At 40.4% G+C, this 26,389-nt stretch overlaps 1 protein-coding gene across 1 annotated transcript in view; it reads left to right on the forward strand.

The window, feature by feature from the left end:
- LOXHD1 (lipoxygenase homology PLAT domains 1) overlaps window positions 1-26,389 on the forward strand; it is a 280,858-nt gene that overhangs the window by 88,084 nt on the left and 166,385 nt on the right. The window contains 5 exon segments of the mRNA XM_078151940.1: window positions 8,527-8,650; window positions 22,188-22,438; window positions 23,932-24,067; window positions 25,182-25,307; window positions 25,310-25,341. Coding sequence (XP_078008066.1) covers window positions 8,527-8,650; window positions 22,188-22,438; window positions 23,932-24,067; window positions 25,182-25,307; window positions 25,310-25,341 — 669 coding nt within the window.

The following is a 26,389-nucleotide window of genomic DNA, read 5'->3' on the forward strand; positions in this document are numbered from 1 at the left end:
GCTTCTCAAAATCCTTTTTGAGTTCTTCCATGGCCTGGGACCAATTCATCTTTTTATTGGAGGCTTTGGATATAGGAGCTTTGATGTTGTTATCTTCTTCTGGTTGTATGTTTTAATCTCCTTTGACACCAAGGAAAGATTTTATGGTCTGACTCTTTTTGCACTGCTTGCTCATGATCCTGGCCAATTACTTGAGTTATAAACTCTTTGTTAAGGTAGGGGACTGCTTCCAGTGTGGAGAATGTGTTGTCCCATGCCTCAGGGGTTTTGTGCAGCTGTTTTCAGAGATACTTCTAGGGACCTGTACATTTTCAGTTCTTCCAAGATGCTATGAAAAAGGGTGAGATATTTACTGCTTTCCTGGCTTGTGCCCTGGTCTATGAGTGACCACAACTACTCTTTTCTGTCTTGGAACTATGAGGAGGATTTTCTCTTCCCAACCACTACAAGCTCCACCACGTCAGCACTCATCCTCATCCCAGCACCACCACTCAGAACTGTGACCCAGATCCAAGCATGGGCAAAGCAAGAGAATTCTGTACCAGCAAAGACATCATTGCAAACCCCTCTGATCAGCCACTCGATTCCCCCTCAGTCTTTGAAATGGAAGCTCTGGAGGCAGTCACAGGCCTGGAGCTGAGCTTGAGGACTGGGGCTGGGACCACACTGCACATCTCTCTCACTACAGACACAGACTTTTCCTACTGATCTTCTAAGTTGTCTTTGGTGTTCATGAGTTGAGAAGTCTGGAAACCGCCACAACTGCCTGTGATTCAGTCCTCTGAGGCCTGCTCCAGGTTTTCAGAGGCCTACACGCTCATGCCAAACTGTTCTTCTCTCCCAGCCCGGCACAATATACCTTTCTGATTAACAATCCGGGTTGTCTTGGGCTGTAAATTTGTTTCACTCTGTCTTTTTGTGGGTTCTGCTGCTTTAGAATTTGTTTTGAGCCATTTTTTACAGGTATTTGGAGGGGTTTGGGGGAGAGCTCAAGCAAGTCACTGCTTTTACTCTGCCATCTTGGCTCCACCCCCCAATTATGCCAAAATTTTATACTTTTTGGCATAATGTTCAAGGCCTTCCACAATCAGAGCAAATGAATGCAGAAACCTTTGTGAAGCACTTACAATGTACTAGGCAATGTACATTGGAGATACAATACAAAACTGAGACAATCCCTGTTCTCAAAGCATTTACATTTTAAAAAAGGGAAATAACACATATGGGAGGATGGTGCTTGAAGAAGACTGCTTGGGTCTGAGAAATTATATGAGTGGAATATAGTGGAATCATAGTAAAATCAATTGATGCACCTTTTCTAGAAGTCAGTGGTAGTATTGATTTGTCTGTTGTTTCCAAAATGAGGGAGAAAGCTAAGGATAGGAGTAGAAGGTGGGGAGGTGTATGAGCAGAGCAGATGGCAAGGACAGGACTGGGGTAGATGGTTGGATGGAATGTGAAGTATGGCCTGATTTGAGATTGGCTGGATATTAGTCAATCAACAAGAGTTAATTAATCACTATGTGCCATATACTGTGCAAAGAGCAAGGATACAAAGAAACCTAAAACCCCCCCAAAATAGTTCCTGCCCTTAGGGAGCTTACATTCTAATGAGAGAAAAACATATGTGTGTGTATATATATGTTCATGTACATGATATTTATAAAGTATATATATGTATGATATATATAAAGTATATATACAAACATGTACATGATATATATAAGGTATATATAAACATGTACATGATATATAAAGTATATATGTGTGTATGTGTGTGTTTATATGTATGTATTATATGTGTATATATGTATATGTATATGTGTGTGTGTATATGTGTGAGTGTGTGTGTGTGTGTGTGTGTGTGTGTGTGTATATATATATAGTAGGTACAAGATGATTGGGGTGCAGGGATATTCATGCTCCTCCTTTTTACCAATCTCCAACCCCAACTATCTTGTACTTCACTATATTCTATTCATTTCTATTTATTCTTTTTATATTTATTCTACACACACACACACACACACACACACACACACACACACACACACACACAAAATCTACCCTCTCTGATGAGGGAGGAATATTTAGCTGTTCTTTAGAACTGAGATGATTCATTGCAATTCATCAGTTTTACTGCTTTTTAGTGTTGTTATTATTTATATTAGACAGCTAGGTGGCATAGTGGATAGACAGCCAGGCTGGAATCAGGAAGACTCATCTCCCCAAGTTCAAATCTGGTGTCAGACACTTACTAGCTGTGTGACCCTGGGCAAGTCACACAACCTCTGTCTGCCTCAGTTTCCTCATCCATAAAATGAGCTGGAGAAGGAAATGGCAAACCACTTTAGTATCTTTGCTAGGACAACCCCAAATAGGGTCATGACTGAACAGCTGCAGTAGTAGAAGGAATTTCCTTAACCAAGAGTTGCCTAGATCAATGAAATCCCTGGTCTGTGCCTATTCTTATTTTCTTTATTGGGGCATCTTGCTTCTATGAGCCAGACCAGCAAAATTACTAATGTGTGAATGTACATATACATTTTGTAGCAATCAATATCAATCAACACACATTCACAAAGGAAGGGTAGCACTTACAGTTAACAAAACTGCCAAATAGCCACTTTATTCACCTTTTGAGGTGTGATACATTTTTAAGTTAATTGCACTAGTCACAGTCTAATGGGTCTGGCACAAAGCAGCACCTGAGATGGGCCTTGAAGGATGGGAGAGATTCCAAGTGGTAGAAACATGGAGGGTGTGCATTCCAGGTATGGGGAGAATACATGGAGGAAGAAGATAAAGGGATGAGATTGGGGAGCAGTGTGACTGGAACATAAAAGATGTGAAAAAGTAGCACAAAATAATTTTGGAAAAGTAGATTGGACCCAGATTTTGATGGGCCCTGAATGCCAGGGTAAAGAGTTTATATTTTATTCCATAAATGATAAGGAGTTGCTGATGAATTTTGAACAAGGAAATGACTTGATAAAAATCTGGGGTTAGGCACCAGCAAAATTATGAAAGGTTAAATGTTGACCTGTTATGAAACATATCTCTAATGATGAAGCTGAATTCTAGTTATCCACTATCCTAGGGAGGGGAGGAGAATCGTATGCAGCTGGTCTAAGGACAGGTGTTAAGCCTTCATTGGCCCTAGGGTTTGTCTGTTTTCTCTGCCTGCCAATGAACTGGGAACCGTTCCAATTCCTAGAAGTGCCACAAGGATTAATTAATAAATCTGTTGCAAAATTATGTATTTTCTCTTTATTTGTTTATCTCCCTGAATACATCCCTTTAGTGCTTAGCAGTAAAAGTATAAAGAAGGGTTCTTAAATTTTTTAAATTTATATTTTTTTAAATACAATTTTATTTTTGGATCCCAATTCTTCCCCCTCTCCCACTGAGAAAACAAGGAAAATGAAACATATTACAAATATGTATGGTCAAGCAAAACAGATTTCCTCATTAGTCATGTCAAAAAAAAAAAAGAAAAACATTTGCTTCAATATGCATTCTGAGTACATTGCTCTCTATCTGGAGGTGTTTACCATGCTTCATCATGAGTCCTTTGGAACTGTAGTTAGGTCATTCTGTTGATCAGTGATACTAAGTCTTTCAAAGTTGACTATCTTTATGACATTACTGTTGCTATATAAGCAGTTCCCCTGATTCTGCTTATTTCATTTTGCATCAGTTCATATAAATCTTCCCAAGTGTTTCTGAAACCATCCTCTTCATCCTTTCTTACAGCACAATAATTTTTCATCATATTCATTTACCCTTACTTATTCAGACATTCCCCTAATTGAACTCCTCAGTTTTCAGTTCTTTGCCACCACAAAAGAGCTGCTATAAATATTTTTGTACATATGGGTCTTTTTCCTCTTTCATCACTTTAGAGTATAGACTTAGGAGCAGTATTGCTGGGTAAAGAAGGATTCTGTGTGGTTTCCATGGACCGAGGTAAGGGAACACAGGGAAGCTCTTTCTCTTATAAGTAAACCTCTTCTCCTATAGGTAAAACTGGGGGCAGGCTAAAGAATGAAGGTGGGAGCACTGAGAATCCAGAAATAAACTTTGATAAGCCAAGACCTTGGGTTCACTGAGGAGAGGGGGCGGGGAAGAAAGAAGTGGCCAAGTAGAGTTGGTCATGTCTCTCTTTCTAGCCATGATCTTTTCTAATGGCATGAATCTGACCTTGAGTAAAGAGGCTGCAAGGTCAGGAGAAGTGTGGGGGTCAGTATCAGATTAGGATAGAATTTTTATCTTCAATCGCCAACTCCACTTAATGAGGATGTCACATAGACTATCTGGCCCTCATCTGTGCTCTCTCATCTCTTTAGTTGTTTACAGTTGGATACGTCACCATTTTGGGCATCTAGGAAGTGCAGTATTTAGAGTGCTGGGCCTGGAGTCTGGAAAACTCATCTTCCTAAGTTCAAAGGCCTCAGACATTTATTAGTTGTGTGACCCTGGGCAAGTCACTTGACCCTGTTTGCCTCAGTTCCTCATCTGTAAAATGTGCTGGAGAAGACAATGGTAACTACTCCAGTATCTTTGCCAAGAGAACTCCACATGGGGTCCTAAAAAGTCAGATATCACTGAAACAACTGAACAACAATAACAACAGCATCTCGTCACCACTTGGTCCCTCAAACCAACTGAATCTTCTGAAGACCAAGGTAGTTGGCTCCCTTCCTCCTTGTCCTAGACAGCATCTAACCGTGAATAACAGCTTCTTTGAGGAGAGACTTCAGCAAGGGTCTGTTAATGCCACTAGGGTATATTAGCATTCTGACTTATTTGATGACATTCTCTTTCAGCTCCTCCATTCATGGTGTTGAATGACTAATGCTGGATTCTTTGCTTTTACTCTCCTGCATCTCACATTCTGTTGTTGGCTTGTACAGCTACAACTCCTGATCCACCATCTGTAAGGAGGGATTAACAAAACACAGTCCATTTTCTGGGCTTTTCCTGGACTCTGGTCAAAAGCTACAAGGGCACATAGTTTTTATAGAAAGACCTGAGCCCAGATCCTGAACCCAGATGACTTAAGGCAATAGTATGAGCTAGTAGAAAAAAACATCAATATAGTCTTTAATCTGCAATAACAGAAACATAGTGTTCAGGACTAGGAAGGCAATAGTGCTATTGTACTCTGGCTGGTCAAACCACCTATGGAAGATTCTATCCAATTTAAGGGACTACATTTTAGCTCTTCCACCATGTACCATCTTGCATTTGAGTATATTTGAGTATATTTAGTATATTCTCCAATCTGTAGATCCCAAAGCATGGTTGGACTTTGAAGCCTCATCTGATAGATATTTATGCCAGTTGCTTTCCTAACTCCCACCCCTAATGCTGTTGGCCAGAATTGGCATTTTGAAGGGAACATAGGAAAGTCTAATTGTCCACTCTGTTCAGTGACATCATTTATTGCCATCCCGCAACTCTCTTACCCACTGCAGATCTCCAGCTTTGGGGAAATGAAAAGTAGCTCCTCCTTGTTGGAGTTCAGACAGGAAGAGAGAGGGCCACCTGTCTCAGGCTTGGCCTCATTTCGCAGGGTGTCTGCTGTTGGCAGGAGCTATTGTGGATCTGGGCTGTGGCTAGTAGCTTTGTGAATTCAAAAACTTAATTTTACCATTTCATTGGTGGCAAGCAGGCTCCAGAGGACTGATTCACTGACCAAACCCACAGAGACTAACCTGCCATTGCAGATATATCTGCCTTCAGAATTCTTTATCTGGACAGGGTCATCCTGGTGGGCAGATCCACTCAGAGGTTTAAATTATAGATCAGAAAGTTGCTTGGTGACTCCAGAATTAGAGCAAAGGGAGATGAATATTTTAGGGGATATTCCCTTTAAGCAAAAATCAATTTCACATGTACAAAGATGGCAGAGGTGTGGGTGGATATCGGTTTGGATGGAAAAAAACTGAGGATTTGGGGAATTCAACATAACAGTAGTACGAGCCAGACACATTACTATAGTCTTTAATCAGCAATAACAGAGGTTAGGTAGGCTATAGTGCTATTGTACTCTGCCTGGTCCTCCACCTCTGGAGGGACTACATTTTAGAAAGGATACTAACAAGTGAGAGAGTATCCAGAGGAAGGCAACAAGGATGATAACGAATCTCAGGATTCTGCCGTATGAACACTGACTGAAGGACATTGGTTCAGATCCTGGCTTTGCTGCATGCTACCTGATGAGCTTAGACAAGTAATTTCATCCCTATGAGCCTCAGTTTCCTCATCTGTAAAATAAGGGATTTGAATAAAATGACCTTCAAGATCATTTCCTTCCAGCCTTAAATCTATGAACTTCTGAAATGGAGGTGTCCAGCCTGAAGAAAGAAAAAAGAAAGCCTGGGGGTGGGAGAGGCGGGGGTAGGAGAATGGGAACCCTGTCTTCAAGCATGTGAGAGGTTATCCAGTGGGAGAGGGTTTGGACTTGAGGTAATACAGTGCAGTAGATAGGGCACTGGACCGAGTGAGGAAAACTTGTGTTCCAATCCTGCCTCTGACATTCACTAGTTGTGTGACCCTGTGCAGGTGACATAATCTCTCTGTGTTTCAATTCCTTCATCTGTGAAAGTGGGAAGTAGGTGGAATTGGTACCCTTCTAGGTCCCTTTCAGCTCTAAATTTATGATTCTATGTCTCAATAACTTATTCTGCTTGATCACAGAGGGCAAAAGGAGAAGTTACAGATAGAAGTTGGAAAGTGGAGGAATTAGCCTTGATGTCAGAAAAACAAACAATTTCCTAACAAATCTCTCCCCAAATAGAACGAGCTGTCTCAGGAAGTAATGGTTCCCCCCTTCCCCAAGATCTTTGAGCAATGATTGGGTGACCACTCCTCAGGGGTGTCAGAAGAGGGGATTCTTGTCCAGGAGTGGATTGGACTCTGAGCTCCCTTCCCACTCTGAGTTTCCGTGACTCGGTGATATATATTTATACAGCTTGATGAATTGCCCTTCTCTACTCCAGAGATATTTCTGTCTAATGAAGCGGGACTGATCTAGAAACAGAGCAGCCTCTTCCCTGGGCACTGCTGGAGACGCATTCACGAATGCTACCATATAACTCATTTTTTTTTTCAGTGCTCCTTTTCTGTCATCAAATGCTTCGGTCATTGCTACATAACCTGAGAAAGGACATGTTACAATTAATCTATTATGTCTTATCTCGCATCAATTACATCTCAGAGTTAGCGTCTTCCTCACAAGGAAAGGAGAGGTCCCTTTAGTACCTTCACAGACCATTTCTTAGTGTAGCTTATTACTGGGAAGATTTCCACAGATGACCAAATCTCAGCTATTTAGGTGAACCCTTGTCATCTTTAATTTCAGAAGGTAATATGTTTTGTTCTTGTTGCTGAATTCTAGGGGTCCAGTCTACTTTGAGTCTGCAGCTACCTATGTTTTGCCCAAATTATCCCCCTCTACCTATTCTAGTCTCCAGCCAAACTGGACTATTCTCTCCCCTCCCTTCATCTCTCTCTCCATCCTAAACACCCCTGAGCTCCACTAGCTCCACTCAATTGGTGAGACTACCTGTGCTTGCTATGTCATCCCACCCCCTCATTTCCTATTGAATTCCTAGCCCTCTTTATAAGCCAATGCAAATGTCATCTCCTTTAGGAAACACGGCACAGTAGGAGAGAATACTAGATTTGAAGTCAGAGACCTGGGTTCAAATCTTGGCTCTGCTACTTACTATCTGTGAGACCTTGGGTAAGTCGCTTAGCCACTCTTAGCCTCAGTTTCCTTAAGTGTAAAATGAGAGATTGGACTAGTTGACCTTGAAGGTCTCTTCCAGCTCTAAATCTGTGATTTCCTAAGATGATGCCTTTCTCTCCATTGCATATATTTTGTAGTTCTTGAATGTACTTAATGTATATTTCATATTATAGTTATCTTTGTAGACATCTTCTTATCCCTCCACTAGGCTGTAAACTTCAGAAGGATAAGGCCTTTGTCTTACCTAATTTTTTATCTTTCCTAGCACATAATAGCAGTGTACTGTGTACCAGAGGTATTAAATGTTGACTGGCTAAATAATTAAGTAGAAAGTGAGTTAAAAAGTATACATAGTAGAATTTTAAAATCTCAATTCCCATTTCTTAGAGTTAAGTTTCATGGAAAATGTCAAACCAAATTCCTTACACATTAAATTCTTGATTATGAAGAGGAGCAATGGTTTAGATAATATAAACAACAGATAATTAAAAATCATTCACATTTGGCTTTGTAATGCATAGCAGGAGATATATTTTTTAGTACTACAATTACCCTTATAATTATGCTTTGCTTAGGTTAACAATGAAATGAGTTTGTTTTTCTAGAGCACAGAGCAGAAAGAGGCAGATCAGATGCATCAAGGGGGAAACATGACTGGAAGTCTTAAACATTCAGCACAGACGATCCAAAAATGCAGTCACTTGAAAAGTGGATAATTGAGAATTGACTATATTCTCTTCTTCCTTCCATTCTCCCCTGTCTTCCAGATTATCATTGAAGACATTGGCAACAAAAGAAAATATGATTTCCCGCTTGATCGATGGCTGGCCCTAGATGAGGATGATGGCAAAATCCAACGGGATATTCTGGTGGGAGGTGCTATAACCACAGGTAAAGATTGGGGAAAGAGGATCATTTTTAGGGTAGAGCCAGAATCCCTGCTGCATAGCCACTATCTCATGATAATCAACAAACAGGTGAAATGCTTGTGTATGAGAGCTTGTTCAAAGATAAAACATTTATTAGACTGTACAAAGTATCTGAATAGCATGATCCTTTCATTACATGTGAAGCATGTGTCAAAATAGACCTATGAAGATAGCTCTACAGGATCAGCTTGATGATCTTATCAGCCCAGGTTTCCATCTCTGGTAATGGCACCATGACTGTAAGAAGTCACTCAAAGACTGGGGAAGAGCCCCAAACAGTCCAAACTTCCTTTTCATTTAATTAATCATGGATGTATCATTTATGACACCAACATTCTTTCCCATCTTACTGCCTATTTACACATTGTTACTTTCCCCAGCAAGTAGTTAGGAGTAAAGTGTAGGGGAATGGACTATGAGTCTAGAGACCTGGATTCTAGTCCTGGCTCTGACTTACTTGGCATGTGACCTTGGACAAGCTGCTTTGTCTCCCTTTTTCATTTGTAAAAAGAGGATGTCAATCCCTGGTCTACCCATCTCCCAGGGATACTGGAATGAAAGATTTAGAGCTGGAAGGGACCTGAAAGTCGTATAGTCCAACCTCTTCAATTTACAAATGAGGAAACTGAAGCCAGATAGATGACATGACTTGCCCAAGGTACTACAAGTGATCAATGGCAGAGTCAAGGCTTGAACTTGGGTCTTTTGAGTTCCAATTCAACATTCTTTCCATTATACAATGTGAAATAAATATATACAATTTGAATAGTTAAGGATACTGCAGAATGTGAAGAGGTAATGTTATTCTTTCCCCAGCCGAGGTGGAGCTGGAGGAGTGACCATTTAACTTATTTTAGTAGGTTCTTGAGGTAGCTCCAGCTTAATTCAGCACTGTCTATGGGTGGCCACCCCCTCCATTGTGGCTCAGCTTGGTTCATGTAGGCCTGGGGCCACTCCTAGCTCCAGGAACTCCTTTGAAAAACTTTTGCTTGAGAGCTCCTGGTTTGATATTGAGGGAAGGAGGAGAACATGACAGAGTCATAATGGAGGATGCGAGGGAGCAAAGACATCTAGGAATGGAGGACAAAGGCACAAAGATATGGGATGGAGTGTCAAGTGTAAGGAACAGCAAGGAGGCCGGATTGTAGTGGGGTGGGATGGGGTGGTAGGGATTAATGTGTAATAAGTCCAGGTAGGTAGGATGGAATAAGGTGGTTAAGAGAAGGAAGGAGGAAGATTGAAGAAGGCAAGGAAGAGGTGAAGGAGCTTTCACCTTCCTTTTCTCTACCAACTGAGCAGGCTTCCTTTAAGTCTCACCTAAAATCTTATCTTCTACAGGAAACTTTCCCAACCCCTCTTAATTTTAGTGCCTTTCCTCTGTTAATTATTTCATACCTATCCTGTCGATAGTTTATGTTTGTTTATTTGTTGTTGCACCCATTAGATTGTGAGCTCCTTGAGGGGAGGGGCTATTTTTTGCCTCTTTTTGTATTCCCAGCTTAGTACCTTATGTACCTTAGTAGTTTATGTACCTGGTACATAGTAGGTACTTAAGAAATGTTGATTGAATGACAATCACTACATCTGTAACAAGATATAGGCACTCTTATTAGGTGCCGTGCCCTTTTCCTTCTGTTTGTAGCACAGAAATGGATGTTGTCTATCCTTGCCTTCTCACCACCTTGCTCATCCTGACTGCCCGCCCCTGACATCACCTCAGTTCTTCCAAAAAGGGTAGGGTGGAGTAGTAGAGGACATGTGAAAAGACTCACAAGATTCTAGAGCCTGAAGACACCTTAAAGACCATCAAGTCAACCCACTCCATTCCATTTTACAAATAACAAAACTGAGTGCTAGGTGAAGTGGATTGTCTAAGATAGCATAGGTAACTTGAACTTGAACTTGAATCCAGCTCCTTTGACAATATTGAATGCTGGTTAGTGCACTCATTTAACAAACATTTATCAGCTGCAAAAACCATGCTAGTATTTGGGGAAGATATGAAAGTCATTAAGACATAATTTCCTGCTTTCTAAAATGGAGGATGCTTTGGCTTTGAGAAGGAAAGGCATGAGGCAAAGTTTAATAAAAAGAGTTTCTGTTTGACCTCTTTGCTTTCTGCATCTCTCTCATATCTCCTAGTTCAATCTCTCCCTGACTTCTCCAAATCTCACTGTCCTCATGCCTGTCCTCTGCTTATCCTGAACTCCACACCGAAACATTCCCCTCAGACCTGCCCTACCTCTCACAATTCCAAAATCACCTCTCCCTTGCCAATCAAAATGTATGTTCCCTTAAGAAAAGCAATTCAATTAAATTGCATTGCAGGCTTTGCATTCTGCAGATTTGGCTTGCAGCCTGCTCAGCCCAACTCCTTGTCTTTCTCCACCAGCAGTGTCTGGATATTGAAAAACACTAACTGCCAGGCTTTACCTTTTCTATTTCTCTTTCATCAAGAGAAAGCCTCACCTGACCCCTTAGTCTCCTAATTAGAACACTAGTACCACCACCTCCCCAGCAAAGCTATCAATTTCCTTTCCTTCCCTGATGATCAAAGAGGGGGTATGAATAGCCTAAGTGTTCTCCCTGGGTGATCTGCCCATCCTTAGGTTCTAGTAATTGGAAAGACAATGTACTCTGTGATTCTAGGGTCAACTGAACTCAAGACAATCTCTTTTAGTTATGCCATTCATTCTAGAGCTCACCCTGTAGCATCCTCTATTCAGTCTGTATACAAAGGAATGCTATGGTCTGGTATAAATGGTGGTATCCCTTTTGAATTCCTTAGTGTTTTGGACCTTTTGAACTTCCATACTTATATGCTACAAGTCTACCTGATTTTAGTAGAAACTAAAGTTACATAGAAAAATTATCTGTTGGTTGTTATTGATGCCTGACCCAGTATTCATTCCGGAAACAAGGATGGTATTATCTTCATTAAATTCAGCAGACACTTAAGTGCTTAGCACTGTATGTAAAGCACTGTTTTAGGCACTGGGGGTTTTACAAAGGCTAGGTAAGACATCACTTCTACACTCATGGAACTCATAATCTAGAAGGGCATGGCAGATATATAGATAACTATAATATAAATAATGCATCATAAAGTACATTAGAAAGATGCAAAGTCATGGGTAGGGGGAGTCATTACTGAGTGGAGAGGATCAGGGAAGGTTTCATGGAGGAAGCAGCACTTGACTTAGAAAGGTGAGTGCTGTTCTTACACCTTTATGGAGAGTTTTAAATCCCTGGCAAAGAAATTTGAAATTCATATAAGTAATATGTATTTGCTAAGATTTTGAGCAGGACTGTGATATAACTAGATCAATAAATAAGGAAAATTCGTCTAGGAGTGGTGTGAAGGATAGGTTTGAGAAGAAATAGAATTGAATTTGGAAAACCTATCAGAAGGCTACAGTAAAAGTTGGGCAAGTGGTAATAAGATAGCATAGTAGGGTGGTAGCAAGGGGAATAGGAAGGAGAGAACAGATGTGAGATATATTGTGGAGACTGAATTGATAGGACTTGGTAAATGTATCTGAGAGTTGAGGGAGAAAAAAGAATAAAAGACAACACTAATATTCTAAGAATGGGGTAATGATAATGCCACTGGCAGAAATAGTAAAGTCAAAAGAAGGATTAGGCTTGGGTAAAAGATAATAAACTTAGTTTTGCACATGGTGAGTGTGAGGTGCCAGTGGGCTATTTAGATGTCTTTTAGGTAGTTGTAGGTATGGGGCTTGGCCTCAGCAGAAAGAGCAGGGTTAGATATAAAAATCTGGGAGGCAGCTGTGGAGGTGATGGTTGAAGCCAAGGGAGTGGACAAAATTGCCAAGAGATAGGTTGTAGAGAATAAAGAGGTGAGGGCCAAGAGACAAAATCCTGGAGGAAACTCACTTTAAGGGATTATGAGGAGAGTGAGAAGGTAGGCAAAGAGACAGAGAAAGAGATTAAAATCATAAAATGATTAAAATAAAGTGCTTTATAAAACTTAAAGCATCACATAAATGCTAGCTTTATTGTTGCTGTTGTTTTGTCCTTCATTTTCAAAGAGGACCAATGACATCACAGGGTGATGTCTTGATTTGTACATGAATTGGATTTAAGTGAGGCAGAGTTGCACAAAATCGTCAGCCTCACTCTCTTCCTGGAAAAGAGAGTTATTGTTATTAGCTATCTAAAGGAGTGGGAAGAGAGGCAGAAAATAGTGGTGTCTTTGAAGTCAATATGAGAAAGGCTGTTCTGAAGGAGCAGGTATTTAACATTATAAAATGCTGCAGATGAAGATAGAGGAGAAGGGGGGAAAAAAGGCCATTTGATTTGGTGATAAAGTGTCACTAGTGATCTTTGAAACAATAGTTTCACCAGTAACTGGGCTGGAAGCCTGACTGAAAGGAGTGTATCCTAGAGAAAAGAAACTCAGAGAAGAAGGACTCCATAACTCTCTTCAAGTATCTGGAGAATGTTCATGAAGAGAAGGGAGCAAACTTGTTTTGCTTGGCTCCAGAAGGCAGAAGTAGGAGCAAATGGGGTAGAAGGCAGAACAAAGAGACAGATTTAGGCTTGATGTAAGGGAGATGCTCCTAACAATTAGAGCTATTCGGAGGGAATAGTAGGTTCCTCTCATTGGAAGTCTTTGAGTGAAGAGTGGATGACCACTTTGGAGGGGAGGGGGTCACTGGAGGGGATTCCTGCTCAGAGTTGGGCTGATCTAATTAGTCTTTGAGGTCCCTTCCAACTTTGAAATTCTATGATTCTGGGTTGAGAAGAGACTGAGTGGTAAGGAAGTGGAAGCATCAGGTATAGACACATTTTTCAAGAAGTTTGGAAGTGAAAAGGATGAAACAGATGAGAAGCAGCTGAGCAGTTAGGATACTTAACATTGAAAGGGAAGAAGACAGATGGAACAGTCACTGGATACAGTAGAAGAGACAAGGGAAGGATTTTTTAGGATTGGGGTGGTCTTTAGGATTTGCCAGGTTGGAAGAAGTGGTGAAGAAGGTGGGATTAAAGATGTATGAGAGAGGGAATGACTGCTGAAGCAAGGCACTAGAGGTGGTGGAAGGGACTGGGATCAAAAGCACAGGTTAAAGAATTAGTCATTATACAGGGTAGAAATACCCCTTTTTTCTGTGCCAGAGGAAAGAGAGTAGAATAAATTATGCTGAGAAGTTTTGAGGAACAAATGAAGACAAGTGAAGATGTGCCTCAGTCTTCTCAACTGAGAAACAAGATGCTGTCCCCTGCAGCAAGTGTGGGGTTTGGATTCTATTTGGGGCTTGAGGAAAAGAAAATGTTTGTAACAGTAGCCATGGAGGATGAGGCAAAGAGAAGAAAGATTGTCAAAAAGCAATGAGGGAACATAGGAAGTTGTTCTATAAATTTGTGTTGGGTGAAATGTGTTTGATTTCATGACCTTAAATATTAACAGTATAAATGTCCACATGAGATTGTTAATAGACAGTATAACTCCACTCTTACGTATTGTGGCAAGTATTTGTATATAGCCATAATCTGAGCAAATCTTATCCTACACAGAAACTGCCTTGGGATGTTTGGTAGTTTTGATATCAGTTAGCCCAATTCCAGGGATTCTCACATAGGGACAGTATTTTTCTATCTTGAAACAAAAGAAAATCGTGAACATAAGCATGTTGTACTCCTTATAGTCTTGGGATCCAAACATATGTCAAAATAAGGTTAAAAATTTTTCAAAAATCCAAAATATGTTAAGAAAAATCCTTCACTGTCCTGGCTTCAACCTAGGCTGACATTCAATGAATGTGGGGAATTATTAAAACCATACATTTTATCAGCATTATCAGTCATGTACAAAGACTTTAGTTTATACATGGAATTAACAGAATAGAAGAGGCATGGATGCTTTCATTGTAAAACTATAGCATTTGCCTCAATAGTGCAATTTTGGGGGGTGTGATGTAATTGTAGCCTCATTTTGTATGTAGAATTCATGTGGAAGTCTTCCAATAGAGACTCATGACTAAACCAAATTTGACATTTTATAGCAAATAAAGCTTACTTTGATCCTTCATTGTGGCTTGGTGGTGATTCTGGTTTCTTGAAGGCTCTATTAGTGAAGTACAAACCCTGGCCACTCCTGACTGGTGAGAGTACAGGAAACAGACTATGTGTCTATGATCCAAGGACCAGTCTAAGTGTGGAGAAGACTGATCACCATGGGATTACCATTTTGATCATATTATCTAATGAAGATCATGTGTCAGTCAATAAACATTTATTTTTTTAAATTAATTTATTTTTAGTTTTCAACAATCACTTCCATAAGCTTTTGAGTTTTAAATTTTCTCCCCCCCCCACCTTACTCTCCAAGATGGCATGCAATCTGATATAGGCTCTACATATACATTCCTATTAAACGTATTTTCATATTAGTTATATTGTAAAGAAGAATTAGAACCAATAGGAGGAGCTATAAGAAAGAAGAAACAAAACAGAGGAAAAAAATAGCAAATAGTATGCTTCAATCTGCATTCAAACTCCATATTTCTTTCTTTGGATGTGGATAGCATTTTCCATCATGAGACCTTTGGAGATGTCTTAGATCCTTGCATTGCTGAGAAGGGTTAAGTCTATCGATGTTAGTCATCGCACAACGTAGCTGTTACTGTGTACAACGTTCTCCTAGTTCTGCTCACGTCACTCAGCATCAGACCATACAAGTCTTTCCAACTTTTTCTGACGTCTGCCTGCTCATCATTTCTTATAGCACAATAGTATTCCATTACATTTATATACTACAACTTGTTCAGCCATTCGTCAATGGGCATCCTCTCAATTTCCAATTCTTTGCCACCACAAAAAGAGCTGCTATCAATATTTTTGACCCACATGTGGGTCCTTTTCCCATTTTTGTGATCTCTTTGGGATTAAACATTTATTAAGCACCTACTATGCATCAGGCACTATGTTAAGTAAACTCTAGGGATAAAAACACACGCACAAAAAAAGAAATACAGTCCCTACCCTTAAGGAGTTTAAAGTCTGATAGGGGAAGACAACATACAAAAGAAAACTTAAAAATCAGTTATAAGCTTTTGAAGGGGAATTGTCAAGAAGTCAAAAAATGTCCAAAAGGCTTGCAGTCAGGTAGGAAATGAGGAGGTAGCTGTCCTGGGACCTCACCTTAAATGGAGGTCCTGGAATTAATAGATTCCCCCTCCAATCACATGGTATTAATGAAGTGTAATTGGGAAGTCTTTAAGAAAGTGAATAAAAATATAATAAAATATTGATAATATTAGATTTTAAAATTAAGTCAATAGGCAGCCCACAGAGATCTTTATGTATAGATAATGCCCCCTCCCCCTTTTCTGTTTGAGCTTGACACCCCTGATGCAGAGCATAGAACCCAGTTGGGAAAGTATACTTTTCCTCAGAAGGAAGCCCAGGGATTGTTGCAGTTGTTCATATCCCTGGCATCAGGTGATTTTTCTTATTTCTTTGGTATTTGTATCCTCTTCAGAGTCAATAGAAATATACCTCAGAATACTACAGTATTTGCAATCCTATTTACAGAAACCTATAAAATGAAAGTGGTCTCCCAGTTGCAGTGTAATGATAATTAGTAAAGATAGCTTCTGTGGTATCTTTTCCCCTGCAATATTGTCTCATGTCAAGGCTGTGTAATCCACTGAGCATGCTTCAAGATCACAATGATTGCCCAGTTAATGCTGCCATAATCTGTGCTGTGAAATGTTCCATACACCTCGTCCTGGGAGCAGCTTCTACTTATCCCTGCTAAGGAGGGGCACAGAAGCCTCTAGTGAATGAGCTAGTGTATAAATCTAGGAGCCAGTACCTTAGGCATTGTACTGTTCCAACAGCCTGACTAAATGGTTTGTCAGCACATTTTCTTGGGGCTTTCAAGGGGGAGCCAGAGTCCTTGCATCTGGATTTTGTCATCATGCCAATCCATTTAAAAGCAAAAAAAAAAAATGTATTTTCTGTGCTGAGGGGAAAAAAATGAATTGTGAGTATCTAATTAACAAGATATCCTTCAACAACTAGTTACATGTTTTCAGTGGGCTACATCAACTATGCTGGAATGGAAGTCTGTGTGTCATTTTATATATATTTTAAGTTCCCTGGAAATAAAAAGCATCATAATCCAGGTCCTAAAGCCAATCAGTTATATGCTCTTTTGGCTAAGGGAAGAAAGGCCTTTGCAAAACTTGACCTTGTCCAAAAATGATTGATGAATAATCACGGATGATGCTGTTGTTGATTTCTAAACATTCAGTCAGTCCTTATCAAGGGGTCATTCTTGTTCAGCATCTTCCTTTGGGAATTTCTGTTTGTTCTTGTCATTTTCCAATAGATTCTACTTTCTTGGATTCCAGAGATGGTACCATATTTTGATGATATCCTAATTGTGATATCAAGAGAGCATAAACATATGGAAAATCTTTGGAAAGCTTTCCCTGGTTTCAGTGCATCAAGTATCCACATGAAAAAAGAGGCAAAAAAAAACAATTGGGACTTCTGGTGCAGTGTTCTTAGGCTTCCATATCACTGCCACTGCTGATGTGGGTCTATCCTGCTATCTTTAAGGTCCTTGCACTCCATGTAACCCTGACTCTAAAAGCAAAGAAAGGACTTGCATCCACTGCCTTGGCACTTGGAAAGTTGTACCATGTTCCCCTTCTGCAAAATGTGACTTTTCTTTTTTGTGTGTTTTAGGTTATTGGGGTTAAGTGATTTGCCCAGGGTCACACAGCTAGTAAATGTCAAGTGTTTGGTCGGAGGCCGTATTTGAACTCAGGTCTTCCTGACTTCAGGGCCGGTGCTCTGGCCACTAGGCACCACCTAGCTGCCCCTAAAATGTGGCTTTTCTTAAGGCACCCTGTTACTTCTTGGGAAAGGATGTTCATCAGGTATAGACAACTTTTTCTAGAAGTTTGGAAGTAAGAATGATGAGAGAGATGGGAAATAGCTGAGTAGGCTACAGTTTTAATAGTGAAAGGGGGGAAACAAATGGGATTGGTAAGGGACAAGGGGAAGCTTTCTGAGTACTGGGGAAGCCTGACCGACAGATGATGACTCATTGGAATGTTTAAGCAGTCACTGATAGCTGAACTTTTGCCAAGACATTACCAAGAGCATAACTGTTCCATACTTGCCTCTGATTCACCTTATGGTGTGGGAGGTGTGCTTGGCCAGATTGACTTGAAGTCACTGACCACTTATCTCTTGAGGAAAGGGCTGTCTCTAACATCAAGCACAGAGACAATGGAAAAAGAAGTGAACTTGGAAGTTAGAGGATCTGTCTCCAAATCCTGGTTCTCCCATTTAACACTGGAGTGACTTTGGCCAAGTCATTTCACCTCTTTGGGCTTCCATTTCTTCATCTGTAAAATGAGGGGGTTGCCCTTAACATTTTTCTGTGTCCTGGACTCCTTTGGACGTCTGGTTAAGACTTGGGGTACCTTCTCAGAATGACATTTTTAAGTTCACAAAATAAAATATGTAGGATTACAAAGAAAACATTATGTTAAAATAGTTATCAAAATATATTTTTAAAAAATGATTTCCAGGTTAAGGTCTTTTGCTCTAGAGCTATGATCCAATAACTAACACATAGTAGGCACTTTATAAATGTTTGTTGAATTGAACCGAACGGAATTGAATCTACAGAAAGAAACAACATCTAAATTAACAATGAAGCCCTCTATAACAGCAAAGTAACCAGCAAGTTCCCTCGGCTATCTTTATGACTTTGGAGGTTTTGTTTTTACGACGGGTACAGATCACAAACCTCCCGTGGGCACTTTTTTATGAGTCTGTGTTCATATCTGCAAACACATTGCCACATTTATAGTCCTGAAGTGTTTTACTGAGGGCTTATTCTTGAGGAGTTATCATGGTATAGTGGAAAGAATGCTGGACTTGGAATCTAAGCTCCTGGGTTCAAATCTTTTGTATTCTACTTACTAGCTTTGCTACCTAGAACAAATCTATTAACCTTGGGGCAGCTAGGTGGTGCAGTAGATAGAGCACTGGGCCTGGAGTCATGAGGACCTGAGTTCAAAACTGACCTCAGACCAGACACTTGACACTTACTAGCTGTGTGACCCTGGGCAAGTCAATTAACGCCAATTGCTTCACCCCCCCCCAAAAAAAATTAACCTCTCTGAGCCTCAGTTTCTTCATCTGTCAAATCTGTCATCTGTCAAAAGTCAGCTTTGCCCTGCCTTCCTCACAGGATTGCTGGGAGTGTCAAATGAGACAATGGAGGTAAAAAGGCTTTCTATCTAAACCTTGGAGTGCTGCGTGAATGCCAGCTATTACCCCATGCCTGACAACATGCTTTGGAGAGGAATATGGAATGCTAATACCCTGAGCCATCTGTCAATACAGATCCTAGGTTATCTTGTACCACTTCCACTGGGAGCTTTGATGTGAGAACTCCCTGATCTGCTTTAGGCTGATCAAATTGTGTGATTCAATCCACAATTTGAAGACTGAGGAAGAAGTGGTGGCCAGCTGAGAAACTGCCTTGGATACTTCCAAGATAGTGACGTGAGTTATCTGTCCGTAAAAGATGTCTTTTGTGGAGGAAATCACGTTGTTATGGGAATCACTGCAGTGCAGTAGAAAGAGCCCTGGTGCTGGAGTCAGAAGTCCTGGGTTCCAATCCTGGCTGAGCCTCATAACTTGTGTGATTTTAGGCAAATCAGCTAACCTCTCTGAACCTCATTTTTCTCATACTAAAATAGTCAGGTTGGACTGGGTGACCTCTAAGGTCCCTTCCAGCCCTAAATCAATAATCCCATAATCTTGGTCACACTATGCTGCATAAATATATTTCCAATGAATGGTTTGAATGGAAGCTTTGGATAGAAATCTAATGGCCTTGAATGTGACATTGCAAAGAATTAGTAGAAGAATATACTGTCTATGTTGGCCACCCAAAATGGCCTGCCAAAGCTACCCACCTTTCTGGGATGCAAGAACCAGCTCATTTTCATCCCTGTGGGAGAAGGAGGAAACCTGGGGCACAAAAGCCAGACTTTACTTCCCAGTTTTTTAAAAAAATGGTAGCCGTCTTCCTTTTTGACTCTTGAGCATATAAAAGGTGAAGGCAGAGATATTGTCCTGCATGAAATATGAATTCCTATAACTTAGTAATTTTTTTATTATCTTTTATTTTGACATCACCTGTGTTTCCTACTATATTCCTCCCCTCAGCACTTTGGTAGAGAGAAATGAAATATAAAGAGGGAGGAGTATGTGAGAGGACAACAGAGACCCAATGGGGAAGGAGGAAGCAAATCAATGAAATGTGGCATATAAAAAAGTTTGAGAGACATAATTTCTGGTGATTTAATCATTTTATTAACAAAGGCAGAATGTTTATTATAAAAGGATGATCGTTTGGCCATCTCCCTCACACCAAAGATGCCTAATAGTGGTGGGCTTACATTTTATATGCCCTTGAAAGAGCAAGTGTTTAATCAACTCTTATTGGTTAACAATTAATGAGAATATCAATATTACAATGAGAAGCTGAGGGTGACATCATGTCACCCTTGGATTGAGAGACCATCTTTATACCCAGACCACCCCCAGCCTTGGGCAATTTAGACAAAGGGTCTGTCTCCACCCAAGCTTGCTTGAATGGAATTCACCTTAGGCGAAAGATTTCTTTCTTAGGTTGTGTGGGGTTGGATAGAGAAGGGTTAGCTTAACCTTCAGGCAGCTGGATATATTTGGTGGAGCAGTGGCTAGAGTACTGGGCTTGGAATCAGGAAGACCTGAATTCAAATCCAGCCTCAGATACTTACTACCTGTGTCACTCTGGGCAAGTCACTTAACCCTGTCTGCCTCAGTTTCCTCATCTGTAAAATGAACTGGAGAAGGAAAAGACAAACCACTCTAGTTATCTCTGCCAAGAAAACAAATGGAGTCACAAAAGTCAAACATCACTGAAATGACTGAACAACAACACGTTCCAGGCATGGCATTAAATACTGGGAACACCAAGAAAGATTGAAAACAGCCCCTCCTTTAAAGGAGCTCAAGGTCTACTGGGGGAAACAACATGTAAATAACTAGATTGAGACTTGATTCCCTGGTTCTGAGGTTGGCCTTCTATTCTCTATGCTGCCTTTCACATGATACCAAATCTTAGATGATAATTTTTAGTAGAGAAGCATGAATAAAGTGATCTGTGAGGTCTGGGGTGAAAGTTCATTGCCAGTGGGAGGTGGTCAAGAAAGGAGTACTTCATGGAGTAGGTGGCATTGGCATTGAGCTTCAGTGACTGAATAAGAGTTCAACAGGTAGAGGCAGGAAGGAGGGGGGTTTCAGGAATAAGTAACAATGTGAACAGAGGCACTGAGGTGGGAAACTGCAGGAGGTATGCATGGAGATAATGAATGATGCAATTTAGTTGGAGCACAAAACACGTGGAGAAGAGTAATATGAAATAAAGGTGGAAAAGAAGGGTGGATCAGATCACAGAGAGCCTTGAATGGTAAGGTAAGGAATCTGAAGTTTGTTGCGAGGGCAATAAAGAACCATCAGAGGGTTTTGAACAAATAGATCTATGTATAGGGCACATTAGTCTGGGAGTGGCATGTGGATGGTTTGGATGGGAGAAATAATGGATGTGGAGAGGCCATGAGGGGGACAGAAGAGGTTACTATGGGGGGCGGGGAATATTCTCGCTCATTCCAGCAGCTTTGGGATACTAAGGAAGTTTTCCCAAAAGAATAAGTTAGACTAATATGGTATAAAGCAACAGACCTTGATTATGAAGTGTTTCAATACACTCAGGGGATGAACTAAGGCTTAGGTACACCAGGGACAGGGACACAACTAGGGAAGTCATCAGAACTTGGGGTGGCATGGTGTTTAAGCTATGTCTGGAGGAGGAAAGGGCCTGCTGATGGTCAACTGGAGAGATGGCCATTGAACTTGGCAGTTCTCCATCTTGTCTCCTGTATACCTCCATACCAGGATATCTGGTCCAGGCAGACAAGAACCAGGAATTTTGCAGGGAGGAGGCAAGTTCTCATTTGGGTAGATTGGTGTGATTTCCCATTTCTAATGTCACAGGCAGGGAGATGCTGGGGACTGGATAGCAAATCAGATAAAGAAAACAAGTATGAAGATGGAGAGTAGACAGAGGGAGGTAACCTGTCTTAAGTGAGTTCTGAGGATGAAAAACCAATGTGTTTTTTTTTAAAAAAAACCTATCTGTAGGGGACAGAGCTGATGCTGGAGATGAAGATGTGGCCAACAGGAAGACATGAGCTAAAATTGAGGACATAAAAAAACCAAGGAAGCAAGGACAGAGAACAAGGGGAAATAGAGAATGTGGTAGAGAGGAAGACATGGTGGGCAGTTGGAATCATGAGAGAAACCTGGGGGGTAGGATGTGTTCATATGTGATATATTCTAATCCTACCTTAATTAACTTCCCTTCTCTTGCTGGTTCTGTTTAATACCACCAGCTATCTCATACATCGTTACAGTCATAACAGGGGATGTCCAGGGGGCTGGGACCAAGTCCAAGATTTTTCTTGTCATGTATGGAGCCAGAGGAAATAAGAACAGTGGGAAAATCTTCCTGGAAGGAGGAGTATTTGACAGAAATCGGACGGACATCTTCAACATTGAGCTGGCTGTCTTGCTCAGCCCCCTGAGCAGAGTCTCCATTGGGCATGGCAACGTAGGCGTCAACAGAGGCTGGTACTGTGAGAAGGTGAGGGATTCCAGGCTTGGGGAGCTCACCCTGATTCCTCCCATACCGTCACCAATATGTTAGCAGTTAACCCTTTTCCTACAGTGAACTTTGGTTATCACTGTCACCTATTGGTTATATGTATGCCAGTCATATATTCTGTTGGATTGAAAATTTGTTGAGGGCCTGGGGTCATTCTTGTACAGAGACTCTAACATAGTCATAGACTCACTGAGTTCTCAGAGAATACATTCTGACTGTCTAGTGCATGGTACAGAATACAAAATCAATTAGTTTGTCATTCAAGAAATATTTATTGAACACATACTTTGTATTCAGGTCTATCCCAAGCACCATAGGAGAGAGTGACCCTCTATCTCACCACATCACACCTCCCTTTCTTTCACCATTATTCTTCCCATGTATCCAGTACCTTCCTGTTTTCCCTTCTCCTTTTCCATTTGTTAAAAAAAAGCTAGTTTTAAGATTAAATTCCTGATTTAACTTGTTTTGCTGTGATTCACCTCCTAAAAAAGTCTTCTCAATTGAGTGTTCTGGTTAGTTGGCTTTCTGTTGAGATAACTGGCTGCACAGAAAACAACAACAACATCAACAATATTGAAAGAAGGTTTTGAGAAAGGAAGTTGGTCAGGGACTCTAGGATGGTAGATTGGAGCCAAGCTTTGAAAAAGCAAGGGATGTCCTCTGTGGGTAAAAGGGGAGAAGAGAAAATCTCACTCTTTTGATAAGTAGGCTGATAAGTACCCTGAGATTTCCTAACATGATGGTCACTGAAAGAAAAATGGGCTCATAATCACAGACTGTGAGACCTCAGAAGTGATTGAGCTATAGGATAGGATCATAGATTTATATCTGGAAAACACCTTAAAGACCACTGAGTAAACCTACTCATTTTACAGATGAGGAAACTGAGGCTGAGAAAGGTTACGTGATTTACCCAAGATCATACATCTAGTAAGTGTCTGAAGATTCTGGTCTTCCTGACTCCCATCCAACACTCTACCCATTGTGTCTCTCAGTCCACTGTCCTCATTTGACAGGTGAATAAACTGAGGCCCAGAGAAGGGAAATAACATGCCCAATATGGCACAGTAGGAATTTAACTCCAGGTCTTCTGACTCAAAGTCCAGTATGCTCCTCTTTCTCTTTCCTTTTCTTCTTCTCTTCTTTCTTCTCTCCCTTTCCTTCTCTCTCTTCTTTCTCTCTCCTTTTCTCTCTCTCTTCTACTTTTTTCTTCTTCTCCCTCTCTTTACTTCTCTCCTCCCTCCTCCTCTTCCTCTCTCTGTCTTGTTCTCTCTCTTCTCCTCCTCCCTCCTTCTTCTTTTTCTTCTCCTTCTTCTTCTCCTCCTTTTCTTCCTCCTCCTCCTCTCATCTTCCTCCTCTTTCTCCTCCTTCTTCTTCTGCTTCCCCCATCTCTATTCTTCTCATCTGCTGTGGAGGCAGGCTCTCCTATGAAGGAATGCTGGAAATGGATCTTGGTCTGTTTTCCTCAGGTGGTGATTTTGTGTCCATTCACTGGCATACAACAGACTTTCCCTTGCAAAAACTGGCTGGATGAAAAGGAAGGTGACGGGCTGATTGAGCGGCAGCTCTATGAGGTGGTGTCCCTTCGGAAGAAGAGACTCAAGAGTATGTGTTGAAGTCAGGCTGGAGGAATCTCCAGATTCCAGACAGAACTTTCAGGGACCCAAGCTACTGCTGTTCCACTCTTCTCTATTAGAGAACAGGGTGTGGGAGGGGGGCGGTTTGGTGGGGGAGAACAGGGACATAGACTTCCGAGTAGATTGCCTAGGATATGTTACTTCCTAGGTTTGGGGCCCCAGCTCTCCAGAGCAAAGACCAATGAGAAATCCACAACCCATCTAGCCCTGCTGCAAATAGTTCCATTTTCCAAAAATTAACAGACCATTTACTTGTAATGTCCTTGAAGGCAATTGAGTTGTTCAAAGCAGCATAGATAAATCACATTTTTAAAAGTTGTCTTATTTTAAGTGCTCTAGCAGAACTCTGGTTATTTGGAGGAATTTTGAGACAAATCCTATTATAAATCAAAGAATTCTTTTGTAAACAAGTCATCACTCCCTAATTTATCTGTCTTATCTGTTTCAATTTTGGTATAGCTGAGCTTTTGCTGTTGCTGTTATAACAGTCGCATCACCGTATATCTTGTCTTGGTCTCAAGTACTCTTGATCTTTTCTTCTTTCCCCCATTTGTAAGAGTTTGGTTTAAATATATATGTATATAGATAGGTAGATATGCACACATATACAGACACACATATACACATATATACACACATACACATATATACACACCCACTCCCTATACATATACATATATATATATATAAAATATATATATACATGCATACATATATATACATATATAAACATCTTGTCCCTTAATCTCGAGTAGTATTGATCTTTTCTTCATTCTCCCATTTGTAAGAGTTTGGTTTAAATATATATGTATATAGACACATATAGACACATATATACATATATACTATATACCTACCCCCATACATATATATGTGTGTGTGTGTGTGTGTGTGTGTGTATATATATATATGTAACTTTTTGTCCCTTAATCTCAAGTAGTATTAATATTTTCTTCTTTCTTCCATTTGTAATAGTTTAGTTTAAATATATGTGTATATGTGTATATATATGTATTTCACCACAAAAAAAAAATTACAGAATAACTTCACTTGTTTTTGTTATGGTTTTGTTCTGTTTTAAGAAGTTGCCTGGTCTCTCTGGGTCTGGACAAATGACCTGAAGAAAGCTGCGTGTAATGTCCCCGTGTTTATCCAGCTTTATGGACAGAAGGGGCGAACTGATCAAATTCGTCTGAACCCAGGTCCACAGGCTTTAAACCTGGCAAAATTGACAAATTCAGGGTAGGAGCAATGAGTGTGGGGAAAGAGGGAAGAGGTATTTCACTGGGCATCATAGAAAAAATTTTTTATAAAAGCTAAGATTAGGTGAATATTGGGTTTTTCTTTTTCTTTTTTAAGAAATTTTCATTTCAATTCATCAAACATGTATAAGGTACTGAGAATGCAAAGAAAAAAACAAAAAAAAAACTCCTTCCCTCAGGGAGTTTACATTTTACTAGAGGATACAGCCTATAGAGAAATAAAAAGATATGAGATAATTTGAGGAGAAAGAAAACACTAAAAACTAGGAGAATCAGGAAGAACTTCCCGTGGCAGGTGGTATCTGGATTGAATCTAGAAGAAAGGTAAGGATTCGAAGAAGGGGAGGTGAGGAGTGAGTACATTCCAGGCACAGGTCACAGCCTGTGCAGACACACAGAGGTAGGAGATGAGGGCAGAATTCTGGGAACAGCAAGGAGAACAGGCTGACTAGAAAGATGGGAGCCAGACTGTGCTTGAATTTAAATGCCAGTTCTGAAGGGCTTAGCATTTTATCCTAGAGGCAATAAGGAGACAGGGTAGGAGACAGACTGTAGATCCCAATAAGGAACAATATTACATTATGTACAATTCACTGAATAGAACAGGAATGGAATTTAAATATCTCCTAGAGTTTCTATCTGGATTAAACTGACCAGACAGGAGCTTAAGAAAAAAAAAAGGTAATTAGTCCAGGGAATTATAGCACCACAATGAAATGGTCTAGAGCAGAGGAATCAGTCATATGGTAGCAGGCTGGGAGGCCCACCACAGATTAAATTGTAATTGGGAAACATTTGACAAAATAAATTAAAATATAATAAATAATAAAATAAAATAAAAATAGATGATGTTAGTTTGTGGTTTTCTAAGTCAATATGAAGCTGTTATGTAAAGTATAGTGAACCTCTTTTTATCTGAGTTTGGCACCACTGAGCCAGAGGATTCAGAAACGTTGATGACACCTTGGTTCAGAAAACATTTGCCTTCTGGGGATGGTGAGTAATAGTGCTCATCAGCATGTGCAGGA

The sequence above is a fragment of the Phascolarctos cinereus genome, unplaced genomic scaffold (assembly GCF_003287225.1).
Source record: "Phascolarctos cinereus isolate Bilbo 61053 unplaced genomic scaffold, phaCin_HiC Scaffold_4;HRSCAF=312, whole genome shotgun sequence".
Classification (NCBI taxonomy): domain Eukaryota; kingdom Metazoa; phylum Chordata; class Mammalia; order Diprotodontia; family Phascolarctidae; genus Phascolarctos; species Phascolarctos cinereus.